Here is a 24,436-nt window from a genome sequence, read left to right on the forward strand (position 1 = left end):
GGTGTAAGGGAAATCCTTATTATTACATGAAAAAAAAAATTACTACATTCTATTCGGAGTCCAGAGTTAAAACCCAGGCTATGTTGCCATCTCCACAATCAAAATCATAGTGTATTAAGACTTTTTTCTCAACTAACATCCTTGAAGTTGACATCTTCTTGTGACTGAATAGATAGCAGCAAGAAATTCAATTATGGCAAGCTGGCTCTGTCATTGCACCTGTCTGCTTGCTTGTGAAATGATTTGTAAATTGGGCTTTATCTTTCTGGTCCCATAAATCTCCAGTCCATAATTGACACTTGTCACCATAGATGAATGGTGGGAGAAAGAAAACAGAAAGTAAATGAGTAGGCCACCTGGGAAAACGATGTCTTGTTGCCTTTGGGAGTCATTTACAAATAGCGATACCTACAGGCCAGAGTTTTTATCCACGAGCTGGTGGCTAACATTTTGCTACTGAAAAATGTCTGAGCTGAATCACAACAAAGACAAGACAAAGGAACAATAATTAATATATATCATTTTCCCATAGAACATAAACATGTCTTTCAAAGAAATAGAAGCTATTTGTTTACTATTTGTCATGCACGCTTATTGCTGCTGCACATTTATAAGTATCAGGTTGGTGTCTGACCTGTCAAAATGTGTTCATGAAGCAAGCATTTTGGCTGTCGTGGGAGTTGCTATTGTCAATTGTTACACAAGTCAACATCAGTGCAAAGTTGTTTGATACCAGTGCCAACAGATTGGTTTGAAAAACAGAAGAATGATGATGTTTTCTTTCAAATGTCAAAGCAAGAAACTAGGGATTTCATCAGGATGATCTTGGGAGCAAGTACTAACTATAAACACATGACAGATAAACTTGCATATCTAATTTTCCTAAGTGGTTTATTGAGTTTTACATTTCTTTCTGAAGCGTATCTCATATTGTGAAACACTAATGTTAAAATAAAAAATCAGAATTTATTAATAATCTCTGAATACTAAAATACCTGAGTCTTCTAAAAAATCATTTTCAAATTATCACCCGAAGTTTTGTTTTCAATAAAAAATAGAACCACAAGGGTAAATAAATTTAAATACAAGATCAAATATTTTACAAACAAAATCACGGATAACAAAACATCGTTATATATGCATCGTGAATGGCTTTTTATCGCCTTCATCGTCTTTTCTACATATTACTATTTTTTAATAATTTAATTCTTAAGAACATGTAAATCTTCAATGTAAGAAAAACGTGTAATTTCTTTTGAATTTTGCAAGATGCAGAATTATTTGTTTCATCTCTATGATTTTCAAACATATTCTTACTTAAAAGGATAACATCTTCATCATTCTCTTTTCTCCCCCAGATCAGCACAAAATATAAAGAGTTTCTATCTCCTCTAAGCAAAAGATTAGAAATGGAGCATTGGCAGGGACATAGATTTAACTTGAATACCTCTCTACTATCTACTGCTCCTATCACCTGTGATTCAATGGGTCGTTTGCTTATCTGCCTAGTGTTTACAGAAGTTGTAAACTATCTGTTATTTTTTATACTATGAAACTTTGAGGAAGTTGCTTCTCTTTAGGTTATTGTTAGTGTAAAATTAATGATTTATTTATGCCTACTTTAGTATGCTGGGCTTTTAAATACAATGGGGAATTTCGTGGATACTGATCTAAAGCAATAGGTATTTATAGCATAATACAGTGGTATTCCATATACTTTATCAGGGTCAGCTTTGCCATTTGGTTAACTTAACAGAATAACAAAGAAAAACCTTTCAATACAAGTAGAGTGCTGCCTTTTGACCTTTCTTTTCTTATATTAACAGCTCTCCAATAACAAGTATGTCTGCTATTGTTAATCTAATGAATATCATCCACAGGGACATTGATATTTAAAATACTAAGGTAATATGGACAGTATTGGGCAGCATCAAAAATTTAGATGTGATTATTGTTATAGTCCTTTTAAATCCTTTTAAAGCTTAAGTAGATGCATTGCTTGGCAAAATGTCAAAAAACCTTTCATTTTGTTTCGCAAATGTGTATGAAGTGCCTGTTTTGTGATTGGTACTGTGTATTGTCTGGGGATGTAACCATGCAAAATACTGTTTCTACCCCATTGGAATTCATATTTTGTTAAGGAAGGAAGGAATAGACACAAGTTACCCTAGTTAAAATATGTACCGGTACAAGGGCCAGCCCAGTGGCTCAGGCGGTTAGAGCTCTATGTTCCTAACTCCAAAGGCTGTCGGTTCGATTCCCACATGGGCCAGTGGGATCTCCACCACAAGGTTGCCAGTTCAATTCCTGGAGTCCCGCAAGCATATGGATGTGCAAAGGAAATTATAGGTAACTGATGCTGGAAAAATAAACAGAGCCCATCCAGGACAGACTGTGAATGTTGTGCTAATCATATGACAGCTACATTTATTCCATATTTAGTTTGCTAAGCCCTTCCCATGTTTTCTCATTGAATGTTTTCAACAGCTCTTTAAAACTGGATAATATTATCTCCATTTAAGAGATGAGAAAACTGAGGCAGACAATGAAATGAAATAACATGTCCAAATACACACAGCTCAAGGTACCCGACTATGATTATTAATTGGGAGTTATTAAAAGCATCAGAATAGTGTGATCAAAATATGTTTTGAAGGGTTATAATTGATGTAAAGAAGTGTTAAAGTCATACTTTAAAATCACTTAAAATGATAACAAATCAATGTATTAGCAAAGAAAGTTCCCTATAACTGGAAAAACTACAGTTTATAATTAATAGCCAGAGTTTAACATATAATACTTTACATCATCTTTATATTTTAATTTGTTCAAATGATTTCAAATTTTGTAGAGCATACCAAGTCATATTCCCTATTAGCACCTAAAATAAAAAGAAATTAAGTAAGACCTAATAACTGAGTAAGACAGTGCATCTCTGTACCTCAACAGATGCTTAAATATAGTACAATGATACATCAGTTTGCTAATGTAATCCGTTCCAGGAGACCATTTGAGTTCTGAAACGTTCGAAAACCGAGGCACAGTTTCCACATAGAAAGTAATGCAAAATGGATTAATCCGTTCCAGACTTTATAAATCAAATCCTAAAACTACAAATTTAGCATGAATTTTATTATCTAATGATACCACAGATCCATAAAATTTACTTTGTTTATAAACTGAAATGTTCATCAACAGAAACATTTAAAAACCGAGGTATCACTGTATATTTTTGTGGGCCTAAATTAAAATACTCAAGTTGTCAAATATATTGTATTTAAAATATTTATGTTAAATTTCAAAATGCCAGTTTGTATTAGAAGAAGATAATATAAATGAACTGAATAGAAATGTTTCTTGATGTGCTATTTTATTAAGTCAATTTGGCACATTCATTCTTTAATTTATTTCTTAATACTAACATTTATTGAAAGATTGCTAACTGCTAAGCATTGTGCTAAGTGATTCACATTCATTGTATTTTTGAATTCTTGTAACATTCTCATTATGATTTTGCAGATGAAAAAATATGTGGCTCAGAGCACTTTACCAACTTGAGCAAGATGGCATAACTGATAGTTTATGTCTAATAAACAGAGCCGGGCTTGAATCTTTTCTGTATAGCTTCAAAGCTTGTAAAGTTGGCGGGGGGTTGGGGAGAGCATCTTTAGCAATACATTTCATTCAATTTATTATAATTACCCATGTATACATACAAACAATACTTAATCATATATTATGTTGTGGTATTGGTTAATTTCAAGCATGGGAAATCAAATTCAATTTAGACTGATTTGAAAATACTTTTCAACTCAGGGACACAATGGAGTTACATTTCCCGTGTACGTGTGTGTGTGTGTGTGTGTGTGTGTGTGTGTGTGTGTTTTCCAAGTGGCCAAGTGTCCTTTTGCACTTCTTGTCTAAGGAATAATGTAGTTTTCCAAACAGATCAGTGGGTAGCAGCTAAGAAATGTTTCTTGAGCACATAACCTAGTACTCTGCCACCAGAAAATTATCCTTTGTTTGTTATTTGATAACATTTGAATTTATGATTTAACCAAGGGAAATCATCAATTAGATAAATCCACACCTTCATATACACAATTATTATGTACAGATTCAAACGTTGGACAGTGAGGAAGGATGATAGGGGGAAAAATATGCTTCATTTAAAATATGATGTTGGAGGAGAGCATCTACCTGGACTGCTAGAAAGACAAACAAGTGGGTTCTAGAGCAAATTAAGCCTGAATTATCACTGGAGGCAAAAATGACAGAACGGAAACTGTCCTGCTTTGGGCACATCATGAAAAGGCAGGGTTCTTTGGAAAAGACAATAATTCTGAGGAAAATAGAAGGCAGCAGGAAAAGAGGAAGACTAAATTCGAGACAGACTCACTCCACAAAAGAAGCCATAGGCATGAGTCCACAGGAGCTGAGCAGGGCTGTTGAGGACAGGATACTGTGGACAACATTCATTCATAGGGTTGCCGAGAAGGCTGACTCGATGGTACGTCATAGCAACAAATGTTATTTAGTGGTGGCATATTAATTTATTTTCCAAATATTTTATTTGGCTGTGTGGTTAGATGCTTAAAAATAATTCTGATTCTGTCTTTGAGTAAAAATATTAAAATAACCATAACACTAGAACTTTGTTAAATTCAAAAGATTTTATTTTAAAATAATACAGAAAAAAATCTTCCATTCACAATGCATCTTAATAAGTCCAAACCACACAAAATCTCCCTTTCATTTTTCATTGGTATGTAGCATGACATATGTTACACAATTGCTTTTGTTTTCTATCCAAGACAACATAGAAGAGATAGGAGGTACCATTGGACAAATTTTATTCCTGGGCAAAATAGAAAATGTAGTCATTTTAAAGAGCAATTAAGCATTTGCCAGTCAATGAATTGCAAATATTAAATGAATATTAGCAGGGTAATATTTGCAACATAGAAAGTTGGGGTATATTTCAATGCTGTATTCACTGCCTGCAGTTATATGTTTTGTTTTGTTTTGCTTTGCTTTATGCTAATGAAGAATCAGATTTGTAATAACCAGGAAGTAGAATTACCTTTAATGAAGCATTCATGCAACTTATTGCCAGGCCCCTACTCTGAAAATGCCAGGACACTGGGCATCCAGAGTGCAATAAGATTGCTATGTGAACATGTAATGGAATGTGTACATAAAGCTTGTAACTTATGATAAATAAGGGAAATATTGGTTACCAAAACCAAACACGACTCCCCCCAGCTTATGGAGCATACAGTCTAGTGGAAGAATCAGACATTCATCAAATAAGCATACAAATACATGTCAATTTCCACCTCTGTACAGGGATATTTTCTAATTCTATGAGAACACATAATTCATTGGGTTGTATACAGTCAGAGAAGCTGGGAAAGATATTCTAAATGGAATAGTCAGAATGATGTTTCATCTCAGTGTGTAAAGGAGCTTAAACTCAGCTGAGAAATCAAAAGGATGGGATGTACAGAAAAGGAAATTTATACATGGAGAGGCTAGAAAGATAGACTGAGGTCAGTAAGTCTTGTTAAGGATTTTGGTTTGTATTCTAAAAGTCATTAAAGCCAATTTTTAACAGCTTTTATTAGATAAAATGTGCATACTATAAAATTTACCCATTTTAATTGTATAGTTCAATGATTTAAGTAAATTTACAGAGTTGTGTAACACAATCTAGTATTAAAGCATTTTCATATATCTGTTGGTCATTTGTATGTCTTCTTGGAAGAAGTGTCTGTTCAGGTCCTCTGCCCATTTTTTAACTGGATTGTTTGTGTTTTTGTTGTTGAGTTGTATGAGTTCTTGATATATTTTGGATATTAGCCCCTTATCAGAGGCATTGTTTGCAAATATCTTCTCCCATTCAGTTAGTCACCTCTTTGTTTCGTTGATAGTTTCTTTGGTTGGGCAGAAGTTTTTAGTTTGTTACAGTCCCATATATTTATTTTAGCTTTTACTTCCCTTGCTTTTGAGGTCAAATTCATAAAATCATCTTTAAACCCAAAGTCCATAGCATTATTTATGGTGGCCAAGACATGGAAACAACCAAAGTGTCCTTCAGTAGATGACTGGATAAAGATGTGGTATAGGTACACAACGGAATACTACTCTGCCATAAGAAAAGGTGAAATACGAACATTTTAAACAATATAGATGGATCTTGAGATTATTATGCTAAGTGAAATAAATCAGAAAAAGTTGAGGACCATAGGACTTGACTGACATGTGGGACATAAAACTGAAAGCAACAAAGGGACATGACAAACCAACAAAGAAACAAAAACTCAGACACAGACAGCGGTTTAGTGGTTACCAGAGGATAAGGGGAAAGAGGGATGGTAGAAGAGGGAAAAGGGGGTCAAATATATGGTAATAGGAGGAGAACTGACTCTGGGTAGTGAGCGTACAATGTGATATATAGATGATGTAATACGGAATTGTACACTTGAAACCTATGTAATTATACTAACTATTGTCATCCCAATATATTTAATTTTAAGCAAAAGTATTTTCATTATTCCAGTAAGATCCCTCATGCCCATTTACAGTCACTTCCCATTCCCATCCCTAAATCTAGCTGACCACTAATCTACTTTGTTTCTCTATAGGATTGTCTTTCTCAGCATTTCATATAAATAGAACCATACTGTCACGCGGGAGACCCTGCTCACTGCACCATTTGTCGTGTAGGGTGTCAGCCGGGGTCTCTGGTCCTGCTCCCCACATAAGAACGCAGGACACGGTGAGGCCAAAAAGGAACACCCACGGAGCCATAAGTAGGGGAGTCATATCACTATATTCTCACCGGCGGCATCCGCCTCTCTGCAATCCGCTCTTGCTAGCCCCCATTCCTTTCTGCTAGCGTAGCCACAGCCGTTATATTAGTGGCCAATGGCTTACGGGTTACAGCTGACGGCCAACTAGCCACAGCTGATGGCCATCCAATCACAGTGGATGGCCATTTACTACCTGAGCCAGCACCTTTCTATGTGAGGCCGAGAGCCTGGAATCTGCTTTTTGGGGTTTTGTCCCCACACATACAATGTAAGTCTTATGCATCTGACATCTTTCATTTAGCATAATGTTTTTTGAGGTTCATCCATGTTGTACCATATAGCGAGTTTATTCATTTTTATGGATTAATACTGCTCCCTTGTATCTATTCTACTTTACATGTTCACCAGTTGTTGAACCTTGTCTACATGAATAATGTTGCTATGAACATTTTCATTTAAGTCTTCACGTTGACTTATGTTTTCATTGGGTCATATGGTGACTTTTACATTTCTCTTTAAAAAATATTGCCTTTCTAAAGTGGCTAAGGGTGCTACTGAGAATCCAAGAAAGGGGAGGACTGAGAAAAGTACTTCAGTGTGCTCAGGTGAGGGCATCTGTGGCCTTACGAATGAGGTGGACTGAATCCAGACTGGAGAAGGTGGCAGTAGGAATTGGAGCTGAAGAAATGGAGAAAAAGAATTGAGACAACTTTGTTGGCATATTTGTAAAGGGAAGAAGAGAAATTCCTCAGCAAGTTGAAAGGATTATAAGTTTAAGAAATCATTTATTTTCATGCAATAAAGTCAAGTTTATATAAAATTTACTAGAAAGAATACAACTGAGAGGAAGAGATTGGTTATATGAAAGAAAGGGTAATTTGCAGTGTGATATATTTATTCATTTATTTAGCATATACTAAGTGCCTGAAATACCGGGGATGCCAAAAAAATGTATACACATGACTTGTATTCATCTCTTGTTATTGGTATATACTTGTATTGAATATTACAATTTTTAAACAGTTTTTTCCTTTCTTAAAATGTGTATACATGTTTTGGTACCTTCCGTATGTGTATATGGTGGAATGTTCCTTGCTAATACTGTGAATCAATTTTAGACACTTTTTTCAAATAGGAATTTCCCAAGTATAAGATGGCTAAATGAAACAATGCCATTGAAAGATGTTCTTGTAAAAAGTTCTATATTTATGTTTAGTTTAACATATTATTTGTGCTGTAAATGCCTTTTCTTGCTGAAAATCTGTTTAAATCACCTGATGTGATTTTTTCAGGTCAATGGTTGTTGCCCTGTTCAGGTTTTCTACAATTCTCTGATCCTACAGGGAAAAGACTGAATAACTTAAAAACCTGAAATAACTACCTGATGCAGCCAAACAAGAAAAAAAAAAATGTCTCAGTCTTAAACTGGACAGATAAGGATTTAGTGGTATCATGAATATCTCTCAAAAGTCTTAGTTTACACAGCTTTACTTTTCATCCATAATCCAGTGCCTTTGCTTCGAAATCTGAACCACTTCCCTTGGTTTTTTTTTTTTTTTTTCTGTTCTGTATTCAGAAGAGAAAGTAATTGAGGTTGTGGGAATAGGAATCAAGTTAGTAATCTTTCCCTCTCCCCTGCTACTGAGGAGATGAAGGGGGCAGACGCTGCTAGTTTTCTCTGTCATATCAAGCTTATTCTTATTTACGATCTTTTTTTGTTTGTTTGTTAAGACAGCAATACACCCAGCTTTAATTTTAAAAATCCATTTTCAGCCTAAGGATGAGATGAATGAAACATAAGCAGAAGATCGCTAGAGTTTTCTGGAAAAGTTGCCTTTGCTTATGTAGATCCTGAACATCCCACATTGCTGTTTCGTTGCATGTGGGTATCATGGAAGTAATAGCTGATAGTAGTAGCAGCAATGACAACATTTTGCAGTCATGAGAGAAAGGCCACAAGAATCACCGTTATATGCTTGAGCCACTGAACAAAATATAGTAACTGTCGATCTATAAGGTACTTTTTTTTTTTTTTTTGCATGAGTAAACAAACAAACCTTAAACCACTGGTTACTTGGGTTTTCTTATTTGCAGCAAACAGACTGTAACTCAGGGGCAGGCAATCTTTTCCCGAAAAGGACCAGATTATAAACGTTTAACACTTTGCAGGCCATATTATCTCTGCCGCAATTCGTCACCTCTGATATATGTTAGCATGATAGCAGCCATAGGCAATATAGAATCAGATGGACTCAGCTGTGTTCCACCGAAACTGTGCTTACAAAAACAGGTGGCTAGCCACATTGGGCCCATGGTCATAGACCTTTGCGCTGATAAAAGATGAAACTGTGTTTATGTTCTAGTTAGTTATTACACTGGTCATTTTCTGGTTTCCGGGGACTATTTATGAATGAAGTCAAAACAACATATATGAAAAGAGGAGGGGAGGGGTGCCAGAGGCAACCCAAAGTTGATCACCTTCTGTCTCTGGCTAAGAGACATCAGAATTTTAGGAGGACTTGGGAAGGTCTTAATTTCTGTATTGAAATACCTGTATTCAATATAATAAGAAACACATTTTCTTTATTGTATTTTGTTTCAATTTTACCTAGTTACTAGTATTAAAACAGAAGTGTTTTTAATTTCTGTACAAATCTATAATATTTTCACAACATTCTAGGTCAAATACATGTTTGTGGGCTAACCTGGAAATCTACATACTATTTATGATATTGTTTCTGTAGGAAATGAAGCCCACTTGCAAACAACTAAACTTCAAATTGATTTTTGGACCAAACGTATTCATAAATTGGTAACTCTTCCTACATATAACTATTCATTATAAGCCAGATTTTCCCAGTGCATACACGTGACTCTTGAGGTATTGGCCATGTTAGGAGACTGCAATAATTTTATCTTGGTGCTAAATTATTTAGTCAATTAATACCATATTGCACCATTGGCATCATACAAGTTTAGGAAATTTAATGCAGTTTTCATTTATGCCTAAATTCCAAAGTAATAGCTTTTACTTTGAGAAGCAATAACTTTAAAATACAAGCTGTAATACTAGTTGAAATGTATTTAGCAGACTGTTAAACTAAGTGCTTAGTTTATAATAGGTTCTTGAAATAATACATCTTGATGGTATTGATATTATTAAGCAATATGAGTATCTTAAGTTTATTCACTTTGGAGATGGAATATATTCAAAGTACCTGGAGCAATTGAAATGATAACATTTTTAACTGCACACTTTAAATGAGATAATTTTAATGAGTTTTGAGATACATTAGGTTTCCTTTTTCTCCCCCTCTACCACCTCCTTCTTGTTTCCTTCTTCTTTCCTTTCTTCTTTCTTCTCTCTTCTTTTTGAATTCAACTTACCATAGGACAGGAAATTAAAATCAAATTAATTATGAGTAGCACCAGAGTGAGGATTTGTGGGGGAAAGATGAAAATAAAATAAAATGAAGGCCATTCATGAGGAACAATCTCTGCAAAAAACAACATTGTTAAATAATATTTAAGAAAGTCGGTTGGTATGGATACATATGAGTTTGAGGCCTAGAAAAAAATACATTAAAAAAAGAATTCATACCAGAGTAGAAGACACAAAGAGGAGAAATGGAATAAAAAGAAACCATAAAGTGGAAAAATACGGGATTTTTAGCAACCAAAATATAATGGAGTTGGTCATTCTCTTCAATCATCGTCAAGGACTTTGGGATAAAGTAAAGGATTACTATAAGATTCCACTCTCAAACTTTTTTTTACAATATATTTTGTATTTTTTTTGTTTGTTTTTTTGTTTTTATTAGGGAATATTGGGGAACAGTGTGTTTTTCCAGGACTCATCAGCTCCATGTCAAGTCATTGTTTTCAATCTAGTGTGGAGGGCTCAGTCAGCTCCAGGTCAAGTGGTTGTTTTCAGTCTAGTTGTGGAGGCTGCAGCTCACTGGCCCATGTGGGGGAATCGAACCAGCGACCTTGGTGTTACAAGCACTGCAGTCTAACCACTGGGACAACTGGCCGCCCCCATATTGTACCATTTTAAACACATGTATTTATAAAAGGATATACCCTCAACTCATATATATCATGTAAGAAAGTGGCTTTCATTCTTTTTTTAAATTTCAGTTGCCATACATTATATTGATTTTAAAAGTATGAAAAATAGTGGTGTACTAGAAAAGGATTTGAGAGTTATAAATGTAATGTAGTCACATCATAAGCACAGAGTTGGTGTTCTGTAATGCAAGTTTTCTTCTAATGGGAAATGTGATTTATTCTAAATGTACGAAGTATGATCAAAAGATATGGTGAATGTTTAAATAAAAAACAATTTTTACAGTAAAAGATACATTGCCATTAATCCCCCTCAAAATACCCCCCTCACTTTGGACACACTTATCCCATCATTCTTGCTACTTTCTCAGGCAGTTCTGGAAGTCCTCTTTCGTGAGTGCCTTTATTTCATCCTCCATCATGACAACACTCCATGCTACACATCGCTTCTGGTACAGCAATTTCTGTCAAATAAAAACATTACATTGTGTCCTCATCTACCTTATTCCCCGGATTTGGCACCGTGCAACTTCTGGCTCTTCCCCAAAGTCAAAATGATCATGAAAGGAAAATATTTTGCATCGATTGAGGACATCGAGACAGCCACGACAGTGCAACTAAAGATACTCATAAAGAACTTAGCTATGAAAATTATAAAGATATTCGTAAAATAAGCCTTTGAACTTAATACTTTAAAAACTGTCAACTAGTATTGCAATATTTTTGAGATTGAAATGCAACACAGTTCTCTATTTATAATAAAATATGTTCCAAGGTCAAAGAAAATATACAAAACTAAACCTGTTCATTTTGATGACATATAAGGAAGTTTTGGTCATTAACGAATGTGTGTGTGTGTGTGTGTGTGTGTGTGTGTGTGTGTGTGTATGTATAATTTTATTTAAGCATTTATTTTCATTATTTAAAAGGTCTAGTTGTGGGCTGTAGTCACATAGTTCGCCATATGAATAAGCTAGTCTTTAGCTATGGATTCATGGAAAATTAGAGGTGGAACCAGATTATCTGATAGACATGTGTGATAGTTTTTTTTAAAAAAATCTTTCAAAATATATATATATTTTTTTCTTAACTCTACATATAAAATTTTGAAAAGAATGTGTGTTGTTGGTACTCCTAGTTTTAGTAGTTATTTCTTTTTTTACAATGATAAGTTTTTTCTAAATTACTTAACATTGTCTTTCTGCCTAGCTAGTACAAATAAAATAAAGACTATAAATTATAGAAATCAGTCATTTCTAAGTTAAAGAAATTGAACAAAACTGTCAATGTAATATTTTTAAATTTAACATTTATTTTAAATTTAACATTTGCCCGCATTTTTTAAGATTCCAGAGCACTGGAATCTCATCTTGAAATGACAATTTATGTTCCTGCCAAAGCTTCAAAGGAACTGTTCTCAAATTCAGATGTATGTCAGCTTCATCTGAGGAGCATTTAAAAAATATGGATGCCTGAATTTGATCTCATAATCAGAGTATTCTGGAATGGGTCCCAGTTTAATACAGACAAAGTATAGGATCATAATACATAATATATATATTTTCTGACTTCTTACCATGTGCCTGAGTGGAAGTCTTTAACATGTATTTATATATTAAATTTCTAGGACAATTCTATTTGTGAAGTACACACTCTGATTATAGCTATTTTAAAACAGAAAACTGAGGCACAGGGAAGTGCAACTCCTTGTTCAAGGTTGCACAATTTGCAAATAAGCAATGGGTCCCAGGTGCAAACCCAGCAGACTAGCTCATGGGCCCATGCTCTTCAGTCCCACGCTTTCCTGCTTCTCTAAGTTTCCTGCCTTCAAGGAGCAGTCAGAATAGCTGAGGAGATAAAGAACTAAAAAATAATTAAAGGTTACATTGTATATTACTGTCAATAGGGAAACAGGATTTTAGAAAAAAAATTCCGTATTAGCTGAAGCAGAAGAAGAATGATTCAATGAGTTGAGAAAATTGGTGGAGACCACCAGAGAGGAAATCTTGGTCCCAGTCTTGAATCTGGCTCTGTTATTGTAAGTTTGATATAAAGTTAATTCTTGTTATAGAACAAGAATGCAAGTTATAGACATAATGCAAACATTTCTGATAATTAGTTTAAATATGTAGTTGTACCAGTCAAAACTGAATTACACATGACTTTTTTTGCAACAAAAAATATTTTTGTGTGTGTTTCTATTTACTGCTTCCCAAGGATTTGCTAGTACTTGGATCATATTTAATCTATGCTATAATGATTAATTGTGCATTTGGATTGTGTACATTCACATTCTAACTTGTTTCCCACATTAAAATACCCTTTGAAAGTGGGAATTGTGACCTCATCATCTTTCCAGTCTGTTTATACTATTATCATCATGAAAAATTACATGTTGAATTTATAAATGAATGAAGTCCTCATCCAAAATCAATAAAAATGTTGTTACAGTGCTCTTAGCTTCCAGGCATTTAGTGTGACAGTGAAGGGTCCTTAGACTAAGGCTACAATACTATTAAAAAAGATTGATACTGGAAATGCTATTATAGGATAAGTAGCTTGCACCAGAAAGAGAATCATCGAGGACCTGCAAAGAAAAAGAGATGCTCCTTTCATCAAGAAAGTTTTGCTAAGAAAAAAATGTTAGTTGAGCAGCCACAAAAAGGTGCTTGCTGACGCAGATGCTCATCAGACGCAAGCTCCTCATCTCCTCATAGACCAGTAAGACAAGCTACCCTGTTTCCCCGAAAATAAGACCTAGCCGGACAATGAGCTCTAATGCGTCTTTTGGAGCAAAAATTCATATAAGGCCCAGTCTTATTTTACTAAAATATGAGACCGGATCTTATATAATATAGGAACGGGTCTTATATGAATTTTTGCTCCAAAAGACGCATTAGAGCTCACTGTCAGGCTAGGTCTTATTTTCGGGGAAATAGGGTAGCTGCATTTTGGTTAGCCAGTCTGCATTTTGAGTGTCATGGTCTAATACACTTCAAGTGATAATAGCTTTATTTTGCCCTCACTTCCTTTTATAAAGCAATGACTCAATCAGTTTTTGCAATGACCACATTTTCCTTATTCAGTCCATATAATCTCATGTACCTCTTTTCACCTTCAGTCACTAGACCACTCTGAAATATGTTACTCTCCTTAAAGGATTTATATTAAATGTCAGTTTGCCAACAATTTCATAGCAGCATAATTTATATGGGAAAGAGACAGGAAAGGACCATGCTCTTGATAAGGGTCTGGTCAAATGACAGTACATCCATACCATAAATACAACATGGTTGATAAATGAGCTATGCAGATCTATATGTGTTCAATGATACAAGTTAATATAATGAAAACATCAAGGTTTTGAACTGGGTTATTAGAATAATACCATTTGTGTAAAAAAAAGAAGTCACACACTTGTATATATCTAGACTGTTTCTGGAAGAATATCAAAGGAACTGCTATGAGTGTATGTTTTGGGGAATAATAACTCAGTGACGTGGAGACCAGCTTGGAGAGAGTCTCATTTGTACCTATTGAATTTTGTAGCATATACATGCATTTGCCATTTATTAAAAAATGTAATTTAAAAAATCTATGCTCAGGTTGACCTCATCTGGTATCTGCATGTTCTCGAACTGCTGCTTATTGAGGAGATTCCCTAAGGGTTTTTTCTTCGTTATGGCGCATCATGGATTCTCAGTAAATGTTAAATGAATGAATGACAGCTCAGCTTTCCTCCTTTCAGTGTCTGCTCTCAAGAAGTGCCAGCATCTAAAATTATTGCATTGTAGTTGAAAAAAAGATGTGAATTAGACCTTAAAAACAGGGGATTGAATCTAAAATCTGCCTCTTTCTGAGTGGATTCTAATTTACTTCTGTAACCCTCAGCTTCACCAATAAAATAGAACAGAACCTACCTCACAGGGTTGTACTAGGGAAGATATATATATGTTATACATATAATATTAGATTAGCTAACATACAATATTGGGTTAGTTTCAGATATACACCATAATTAGTCAACATTTATATACATAAAGAAGAGTTCACCGTGAAAAGTCCAGTAACCGTCTGACACCGTACTATGCTATCACAATATTATTGACTATATTCCCTATGCTGTATACTATGTCTCCATGACTTATTTCTTTTATACCTGAACATTTGAATCTCTTATTCCCCTTCACCTTTGCCCCCCTTTTTAAATTTTTCAATTGCAGTTGACATTCAATATTATTTTGTACTGATTTCATGTGTGAAGCATAGTGGTTAGACATTTACATAATTTAAGAAGTTGTCCCCCTGACTAGTCTATTACCCCCTGGCACTATACATAGTTATTATCATTTTATTGAATATCTATTTCCTATACTTTACATCCCAATGACTATTTTGTAACTACCAATTTGTACTTTTTAATACCTTCACCTTTTTCATCCTGCCCCCAACATTCCCTCCCATTTATCACCTCAATAAATCTAGCACCTATCTGACACCATACAGTTATTACATAGTTATTACATATAGTTATTACATATATCCCTTATGCTGTACCCTACATCCCTATGACTACTGTGTAACAACCAATTGGTACTTAATCCCTTCCCCTTTTTCACCCACCCTTAATCCCTCTCCCATCTGGCAACCATCAAAATCTTCTCTGTATCTATGAGTTTGTTTCTGTTTTGTTTCTTCATTTATCTTGTTCTTTAGATTCCACATATCAACCAAATCACGTTATATCTGTCTTTCTCTGTCTGGTGTACCCCACTGAGCACAATACCCTCCATGTCCATCCATGCTGCTTCAGATGTCAAGAACCCATTCCCTTCCACAGCCAAGCAATATTTCATTGTATATACTGTATTCCCCCGAAAATAAGACCTAGCTGGATGGACCATCAGCTCTAATGTGTCTTTTGGAGCAAAAATTAATATGAGACCCGGTCTTATTTTACTATAAGACAGAGTCTTATGAAATATATAATGAAATATAATAAAATATATGTAGTATAATATAATATAATACCAGATCTTATATTAATTTTTTGCTCCAAAAGATGCATTAGAACTGATTGTCTGGCGAGGTCTTATTTTCAGGGAAACACGGTATGTAGCACCGGCTCTTTATCCATTCTTCCATTGATGGACACCCAGGCTGCCTCCACATCCAGGCCATTGTGAACAGTGCTGCAATGAACATGCGGATGCATATATCCCCTTGAAAAACCGTTTGGGGTTTCTTTGGATAAATACCCAGAAGTGGGATTACTGGGTCATACTTTTTCTCTCTGTATAGCCTTTGTTTTAAAGTCTAATTTGTCTGGCATAAATATTGCTACCCGCTATTTTTTTTTCCATTTTTATGAAATATCTTTATCCCATCTCTTTACTTTCAGTCTGTGTGTGTCTTTCTATCTGAAGCAAGTCTCTTATAGGCAGCATATGTAAGGGTCTTGTTTTCCAACCCTCACCTCTTTGACCTTAAAGCATTTTACCTAGAGATTTTGCCAGGAAGTGCTAAGTCCTATAGTAATTCATTCAAAATTCAAGCAATTGGTTACTAATCGTCTGATGATAACAGAAAACAACATTTTATTCTGGAAAAGATATATTGTCAGATCCTCTTTACAAAGATGTCGTAACTATTTAAAGAACAAGGGCATTATTAAATGATCAAATAGTGAAATAGTGATTTTTGCTGTTAGCTACAAATATATATTTGATTGGGACCCCATCCTAGAATGCTTTCTTTTTCCTGCTTTGTCAGTTCAACATCATATTCCTCTTTTTCACAGAAATTTTAGGTCTTTTTTTTGCTCTTACTCAAGTTTTCTTTTCAGTAATTATGCTTAAATATATTTAGACATTCTTTTTGTGGTATATTATATTTGCTATATTGTGTATTTTACATTTTCAATCAAAATCATCCTACTTGTTATGTTAAATAGGTAACAATGGATATAACAATTTAATTTTGAAAAAGATGAATTCATTTCCCACTGATTTTTTAAACTACTTATTACCAAATGATATTTTATATTTGTTTTAGCTACAGATCAGGCTTTTCTCCAACCAAAAGTAATTTGACAGACATCGATTACAAATTGATTGCTCATAATTGTTGCAGGATCAATTGCCCTTAGTTCCTGTACATTTTTTCTTAGATAAAATTTTATATTTGTTGCTCATTATTATTACTAACCCCTTTTTAACAGCCAGGAATTTGAATTTTAGCAAAATCACGTATTAGAATTTTTGACATATTCCCACATATGTTACACGATACTCATTGGATCATGTATACTTATGGCCTGGTGTTTTGTTATTGAAATAAATTTGTACGTTTATGTTTTTTTCTGTAGTGCAAAAATAAAACACCTGTGGGGAAGATAAGAAAGCTAAAAGTAGTGTGCTATAAAATACCAAGACACTAATAATACACATTTATGATTTCAAAGGAGTTCTAAAAATGAATTCCATACTGTGTAGCAACAAAAGTGTTGCTACAAGTAGAAGACTATTATTCTATTCTTGTCACATTTGCATTTGACTGTGTTCTAAAGATTTCTTAATTTTCACTTTTTGTGTTCATATAATGAAAAGCTAACAAATGTCAATAGATTTAACAACTTGAAATGCATGGCAAAAGGTCATTTCATGCTTGTTGACCCATCTTACCTCATTGTATTGTTTAGAAATACAAATATTATTTTTCCACTCACCATTCTTTGTTGAAATTCTGAGAGCATTTAAGTGTAGTAAAAATGATGACTAGTATAAATAAATTACTTTTTAAAGCCAAAATCAAATTTATGAGCTTCACTGAAGTGCTACCACAAAGAATGTTTCTTTTAAATGTATAGTGAAGATTTATTTCCTACAAGACATTATGTTTTGAGTCTTAATCAAGATAAAAACTTCTTGACTTCTTGCTATTTCAACATCAACTTTGACTTTTCACATTATTAAACTCTCCTATCCGTAACCTTTTTTCATAGACTTTGTAAATAGTCCAGTAAGTCTGGGTTTTTTTTGTTTGTTTGTTTTTACTACATGTATTAGTTTTCTATTGCTACCATAAAAATTACCACAAAAACATAAAAACAGCACCCTTTATTATCTCCCAATTCTGTGGGTTAGAACTCTGGGCACAGCCGAGCCTCACTGAGTGAAATCACATTGTCAGCTGGGCTCGGCTCTTACCTGGAGACTGGGGAAAATCCACTCCCAAGCTCATTCATATTATTGTCAGAATACAGGGCCTTTGGTTTGTAGAATTGAGGTCTCTATTTCCCTGCCTCTGTCCAGCAGGACCAGTTTTGGATCCTAAAGACTGCCCCGGTATCCTTATTTCCCATATGATGGCCTTCAGCAATGATAAGTTGATACCCTCTCTCATACTTCACATCTCTCTGGCTTTTTGTTCCGCAGCATCTCACTGATCCTGGCAGGAGAAATTTCTCTGCTCTTAAAGGATGGTGTGATTAGATTGGACCCATTGGGAAAAATCCAGGATAATATCTTTATTTTAAAGTCTATAACCTTAATTATATCTGCACAGTCCAGTCTGCCATATACTAATGCACATTCACATAGTCCAGAGATTAGACTATGGACATTTTTTGGAGGGTCATTCACCTACTACACTATGTTTTAAAATTGTCTTTTATTCCCCCCCACTTTATGCTAGGAAATTTTTCTATACATATTGGTAAGCTTAACATTTTAGGGAGAAAATCAAACCCTTATGAACATATTCCATCTTGTAATTTAAATATATTTTTTGTACTTGGATTTTAATTGGAAATTGATTAAGATCAAAAGTCGTGCATGAGTGCTTAAAGCTCAAAATCTGTAACATGCTGATTGGTTCAGGTCTGTACATGAACCCACCATTCTTACTGATTATTTTTAAATTCAAAGCCTCACACTAACAAATCCAGCCCACAATTTTACTTTCCGGCCTGTTATTAGATATCTGTTTTTCTGTGCATCAACTTTATTTTTATGCTATTGAGATTTACCCCTTTGAACCACAGAACCCATTTGTGAATTTCCTAAGTACATCTCTCACTGTCATTTGTACAGACTCTATATATGTGTACAATAAATTGTGAAGATGTTTTAAGGGCAAAAAAAGTTCCATCTGTTTCTTCAGTTGAAATTAATTTTTGAATCTGAATATTTCTAGAAACTTCGGTGAGAAATTAATCTGTCAATCATTTGTTAGAAACCCTACAACAAATTCATGTTTAAAATCTCTCTATGTAGTATTTATTTTCCTACATTTTCATATTCAGGGAATTTATTTTTGGGTGCTATTTATTAGCTTCATATCAATTAAAATTACAATATATTTTATTTCACTTTGTTAATTGTGAAAATGATCATTTCAATTGTATACATATTTCTTTTCAAAGTGAACTTCAGATTGTAATAAGTTTAATATTTTGGTTTGAGTGTGAGTGTATTCTTAGTAAAATTGTTACAATGCAATTATTAGTATATCAAATATGTTAACAGTAGAAATCACTGAGTTTTAAGATTAGAATTTCTTATGCAACCTCAATTTTATTTGTACATATTACATTATGTGAAACAATGATCCTATTAGAATCTGACTAGCTTAGAGATATTTTTGTTCATAAGCTATATATCCTGTGGGTTGTATATCCTTTATGCTTAAGATATTAAAACTCAAGGGGAAATATTATTAGTTTTCCTATACCAGAATGTTGTATTTGAAGGACATAAGACAGGATAAGATTTTTCCTATCGTGCACTTTATCTGTTCTCAAGGGCCATGTGCTAGTATTTCTGTCTCTGATCTTCTTAAATGTGTGGCTTGATATAGTATCAGCAAGGGATAAATAATTTTTTAAAAAAAAGAAAATATGCCGGAAATCAGGAGGATAGTCACTTAACATACATGGCTCCTTGTGTAAAAGAGGGAAAATATGTTGTAATATAATGGATTGTAATAGGGGTTTCAAAAATACTGTATGTATATTTCAAATGTATTTTTAGGTATCTTTTTTCCCCAATTTGCAATTACCATAATTTTATTGGTAAAAGTTATTTTCCAGGATGAAATAATGAATATAATTTTATCACGTAACTTGCTGAAATCACGTCTCATTTTATATTTAGATCTTGCTGCAAAGTATCAGAAACTACCTAAGGTACATTTATACCCCAACTTCTTCCATACCTTGGAGAATTCAGTCCTTCTTCCTACACCTCAGTATTTAGGGACAGAAAGTTATCAAAATGTCTTAGAGTTTGACTTAACTGAAAATTACATTAAGCTATGTGTATTATTTGAAAGAGACATTGAGATTGGTGCCTACTAGTTCTTTAACTTATTTACAGATAACCTATTTCCCAGTGACACACACCATGTCATAAACCAGCAGCCTTTTTGGGTAATTCAGTGTGTTAACTGGTGCAGTATTCTTAACTATGCTGCATTCTATTTTTTACTAATTAAAGTTAAAACATGGATATTTGTCAATGATGTTAAATAAATTAGACTATTAGAGATTATTTGCTAAGTAGAATCTCATCCTCCCTTTAACTGGGGTTTATTTTCCAAGCTTATGGTTTGAGAAAGCAGCCTCTCAAACATCACAGTTGGCTGAGAAATGCTAAGCATGTTCCGGTGGAGAGGCAAATCACTTCAGAAACAAGTTCTTCACTGCATATATTCAGGTTTTAAAATCTGTGGCTAAAACAAGATTTCTTATTAGAAATTGGCTTCATTGGAAACATATCAGAAACACATTTAGTTTGTAAACACAGTGTGTTGAGTACTTCAACTATATCCCCCGAAAGTTGTTCCACTTAATCCACTCTAGTTACGCTTTTGTTCGTAATCTGAGCGGAATTGGCAGCCATGCATCTTCCATGTCCTTTCCTAAGAACTGCCAAAGAAGTGAAAAACATTTTTTCGAGACACTTGACACAAGAAAATATTAAAAAGTCGGAGAAACAAAATAAAGCCAAAGGGATAAACATCAGAAGCTTGCTAAAAACAGCTTTGGCCCCATATAATTGCTTTTCTGTCAGCAGGATTATTAACAAATTTGGACATCTGAAAATTAAATTAACAGCCTGAAAATATTTTACAGAATGAGATAGAGCATGATACATGAAACATAATGATCCCTCTGAAATTCAGCCAAGCCAGTGCAGCTACTCATTTAGACAGAAGACAACTAGTTAATCATCACCGAGCAAATTAGACAGAGCAAATTAGTTGCTACATTCCACAGTCTTAGCTACCAGAAAGCGTATAGGACATTAATTAGAATAAAAGAACTCTAAGCATAGTATTATCTATATAGAAAGAGAAAGCAAAATTTTAGTTTGAATCACTTCTATCAAAGCTCGAAGCCTAGGTTATGTAGGTATAAATTTCATGTGCAAGTGTATGTATGTGCATGTATGTGTTTTCACACACGTATTTTAAACAGTAGCAGCTTCAGCATTTTCTTGCCCTTGACCGAATTAAGTGTAAAAATGTTTTCCAAGGTTACTTGGAATTATTTGGGAATACAGACACAACACTCGCGCACACACATGAAACATAAAAACATTTTTAAAACGTGTGATTCCTTTCATTGAAGATTAAAGTAGCCATTTCAAATACTTTTTCTTGTACAGCATTATTTTTTTTTATTTTAAAAAATGTACTGCTGTTGCACGTGAAATAAATATTTGGATTTAGTTTATCACTGGAGATTAATCTGAAATCATATTTTGTGGCCTTGATTAGCATTCATTTGCTTAATTGTCATTCTCAGCCCCATCATTTCCATTTTTCACTAACTTGAACAATGTTATCTTCTGCTGTTTGCACTTTAATTTAAATTTCTATTAAGGTTTATGAACAGTAATAAGGTCCTGTTTGAATATTCATTAGCTTCTGAATTGTGAGCTATGAAAAGGTGCTTTCTTTTACCTTAATGAAACTGGCACAGCATGGGACTGATCAGTTGTGACATTTGATTTGAGGCATCCAGTGAATTTTCTCATTGTTTATTGACACATCTTGTCCAAACAGCTCCCTCGCAAGTGAGCGGAGTAATGAAGGAGAGAGTGCTGCAGCGGAGTGTCGAGCTTTCCTGGCAGGAACCAGAGCACCCCAATGGAGTCATCACCGAATATGAAATCAAGTATTACGAGAAAGTAAGTGCTCAGAACAGCTGAAATGTACATGTGCGGAGTATGTTATGTCATCCTACTGCACTGTAGACTTAAGTTGGTCATTATGCCAACTCTTTGGAGGTACTTCAAAATCCATAGTTAATTTTAGCCATTTTTAATAACCATCTCCCTGAATCTCTGGTTCATTATTATAATGATGGTTTCTGTGTATTAAATTTCTGTTGCACAAATGAAAATATTCCACTAGTAGAATATTATTTAATTTTGGATATTATAATAATTTGACGTAGGATGTTTTAGTACCATGAAAACCACATAGCCCAATGCATTTGTTTGTGTCTTTCTTTCTTTTAGGGTATCTGTTTTGGCCTTTAGTGATTTATTTTATTTATGTGGTTTCAGTGATAATGATGGTGGCCTCAAATAATTTAACAATTTGAAAAAATAAAATTTTGTCTGCAATAAATGTGCAATATTCTCCAAACTTTAGAATCAAATAATGATATCCCACTCCTTTAAATTCCTCCTGAATTTTACTTCATATATGTTATATTAATCATATCCACCATTTCTTTACACTCCTCTCTCCACGAAACATAGTATGGCCAAATCCCAAGTGCAGCCCCATTAATCTCCATAACGGCTACATTTTAGGAAATAGTGACATATATCTGAGCATATAAGTGCATTTATTTCTGACCCATCTGGTGAGAGGGGGACAGGGTTGGTGCATGTGTTCACAAACTGTCCTCTAGGCTCTACCTCACAGAAGGATCTGGTTCAAAGTTTGAAGCATGGAAACTGTTGCTATTACTGTTAGTAATGGTAATAAGTGTTACTATTATTGACTTAAATGAGTTAGCTGAAGTGCTATAATTTATATAATCACTTTAACCATTTAGACAGCATATCAAAATAGGAGCCTAAAGCTTTGGAAACCCTGAATCAACTTTGGGGACTGAATCAACTTGACTGAATAATTAAAATGCACATAGTACATGAGCAATAGAAATTTTTTTCCCTTTGAAGAAAAAACAGATAGTTTAAGATTAGTTTCAGTGTTCTGATTAACTTTACAAGATTTTAACTTCTTATTTTCATTATGAATTCATGACTTCCACAGCCAAAGTTACATTTTAAATACCTCATTTTTTGTACCAGGGAATCCATTTTTTTGGCCCACCAAATGTGTTTCTGAGGGAATACTTGCTTTTAATGTTGGTTTTATGTCTGTTTTCCAATGTCTGTTTTCTAACAGTTATAGTACCTTCTGAAATTTTATTAAATTTCAAAAACAACAAAATACATTTTAAATATATAAGTTAGGTGGTAAATGAGAGTGAAGTTTTCTCACCATGCAACAAAATACTTTGCAAATCCTTACTCTGGAATAAATTTGTTCAAATAGTTATTTTTCTGTTTTGCATGACAGAAACAGAATATAGCTACATTCCCTGAATTTACAGATTAAGTAATCATTAAAATAGAATAATGGTACTGCGTTGTAATATATGTGATCTCTATATATCATTATGTCATGTAATATCAGTTATATCTAGTTCTTTTATTTGAGATAAATACATATTTATAATACCAACTATTATTTTTATGAATGATTATAATGAAGGCAATCACTTATCAGCTTCACTAAATCTAGGTTAAATGTAAATTTATTCACACGTTCGTAAATATCAGTGTGAAGGCAAAATAACCATACTGACATTTTCAGATTTCAATGAATAGTTTTATTATCAGAGTTGAGCACACGTATTTATTATAGAACAAATAATAAACTGTCTAAAATTGTATATTTTAATGAGTAGTTTTTATACCTTTTTTCATAAATAGTCCATTAGACTCATATTAGTTAACTTTTAACATTTTATTTGTTTGAATATTGTTCTTGGAGTTTTTACAGTCTTGAATTTTTACATTTATGTCATTCTTAGGTTTATTATATACAATATGATAAATACATTTTAAACTCTGCAAGCCTGTTTTCATATCTGAAAAATGAGAAAATTGAACTGTGATTTGTAAAGTATTATCAAGCCATAAATTACATAATACTTTAACTTTCATGTTGATAGTTTTAATTTAAAATAGTCTCTTAAATACCATATTATAAAAGTAGTTTTCTGTTATGCAGTTTTCAATGAAACCAATTGATAAGATCACTATAGTAGTGGTGTTAGCTAAATTTCTTGGTTTAATAGCTTTTTTCTTTTGTAGCGTATTTTTTTATTTTTTTGCTTGGTGAATAAAATTCAGGAAAAATACTAAGAGAACTACATTGTGAAGTGAAGACTGTTACTAAACCATAGATTTTGTCTTAATGGCCAAATAGTTCTTGTTACCATGCCCTCTACCAACAAAACA

General features: G+C 33.7%; 1 protein-coding gene across 6 annotated transcripts in view; it reads left to right on the top strand.

The window, feature by feature from the left end:
• The window catches only part of EPHA7 (EPH receptor A7), a 166,018-nt gene that overhangs the window by 113,509 nt on the left and 28,073 nt on the right, over positions 1–24,436 (top strand). For all 6 annotated transcript variants that reach the window (XM_081044873.1, XM_081044874.1, XM_081044875.1 and 3 more), the window contains exon 6: positions 21,954–22,078. In XM_081044873.1, the coding sequence (XP_080900999.1) occupies positions 21,954–22,078 (125 nt within the window). The remainder of the gene's footprint in view (positions 1–21,953; positions 22,079–24,436) is intronic.

This window comes from Rhinolophus hipposideros, assembly GCF_964194185.1.
Source record: "Rhinolophus hipposideros genome assembly, chromosome: 3".
Lineage (NCBI taxonomy): Eukaryota > Metazoa > Chordata > Mammalia > Chiroptera > Rhinolophidae > Rhinolophus > Rhinolophus hipposideros.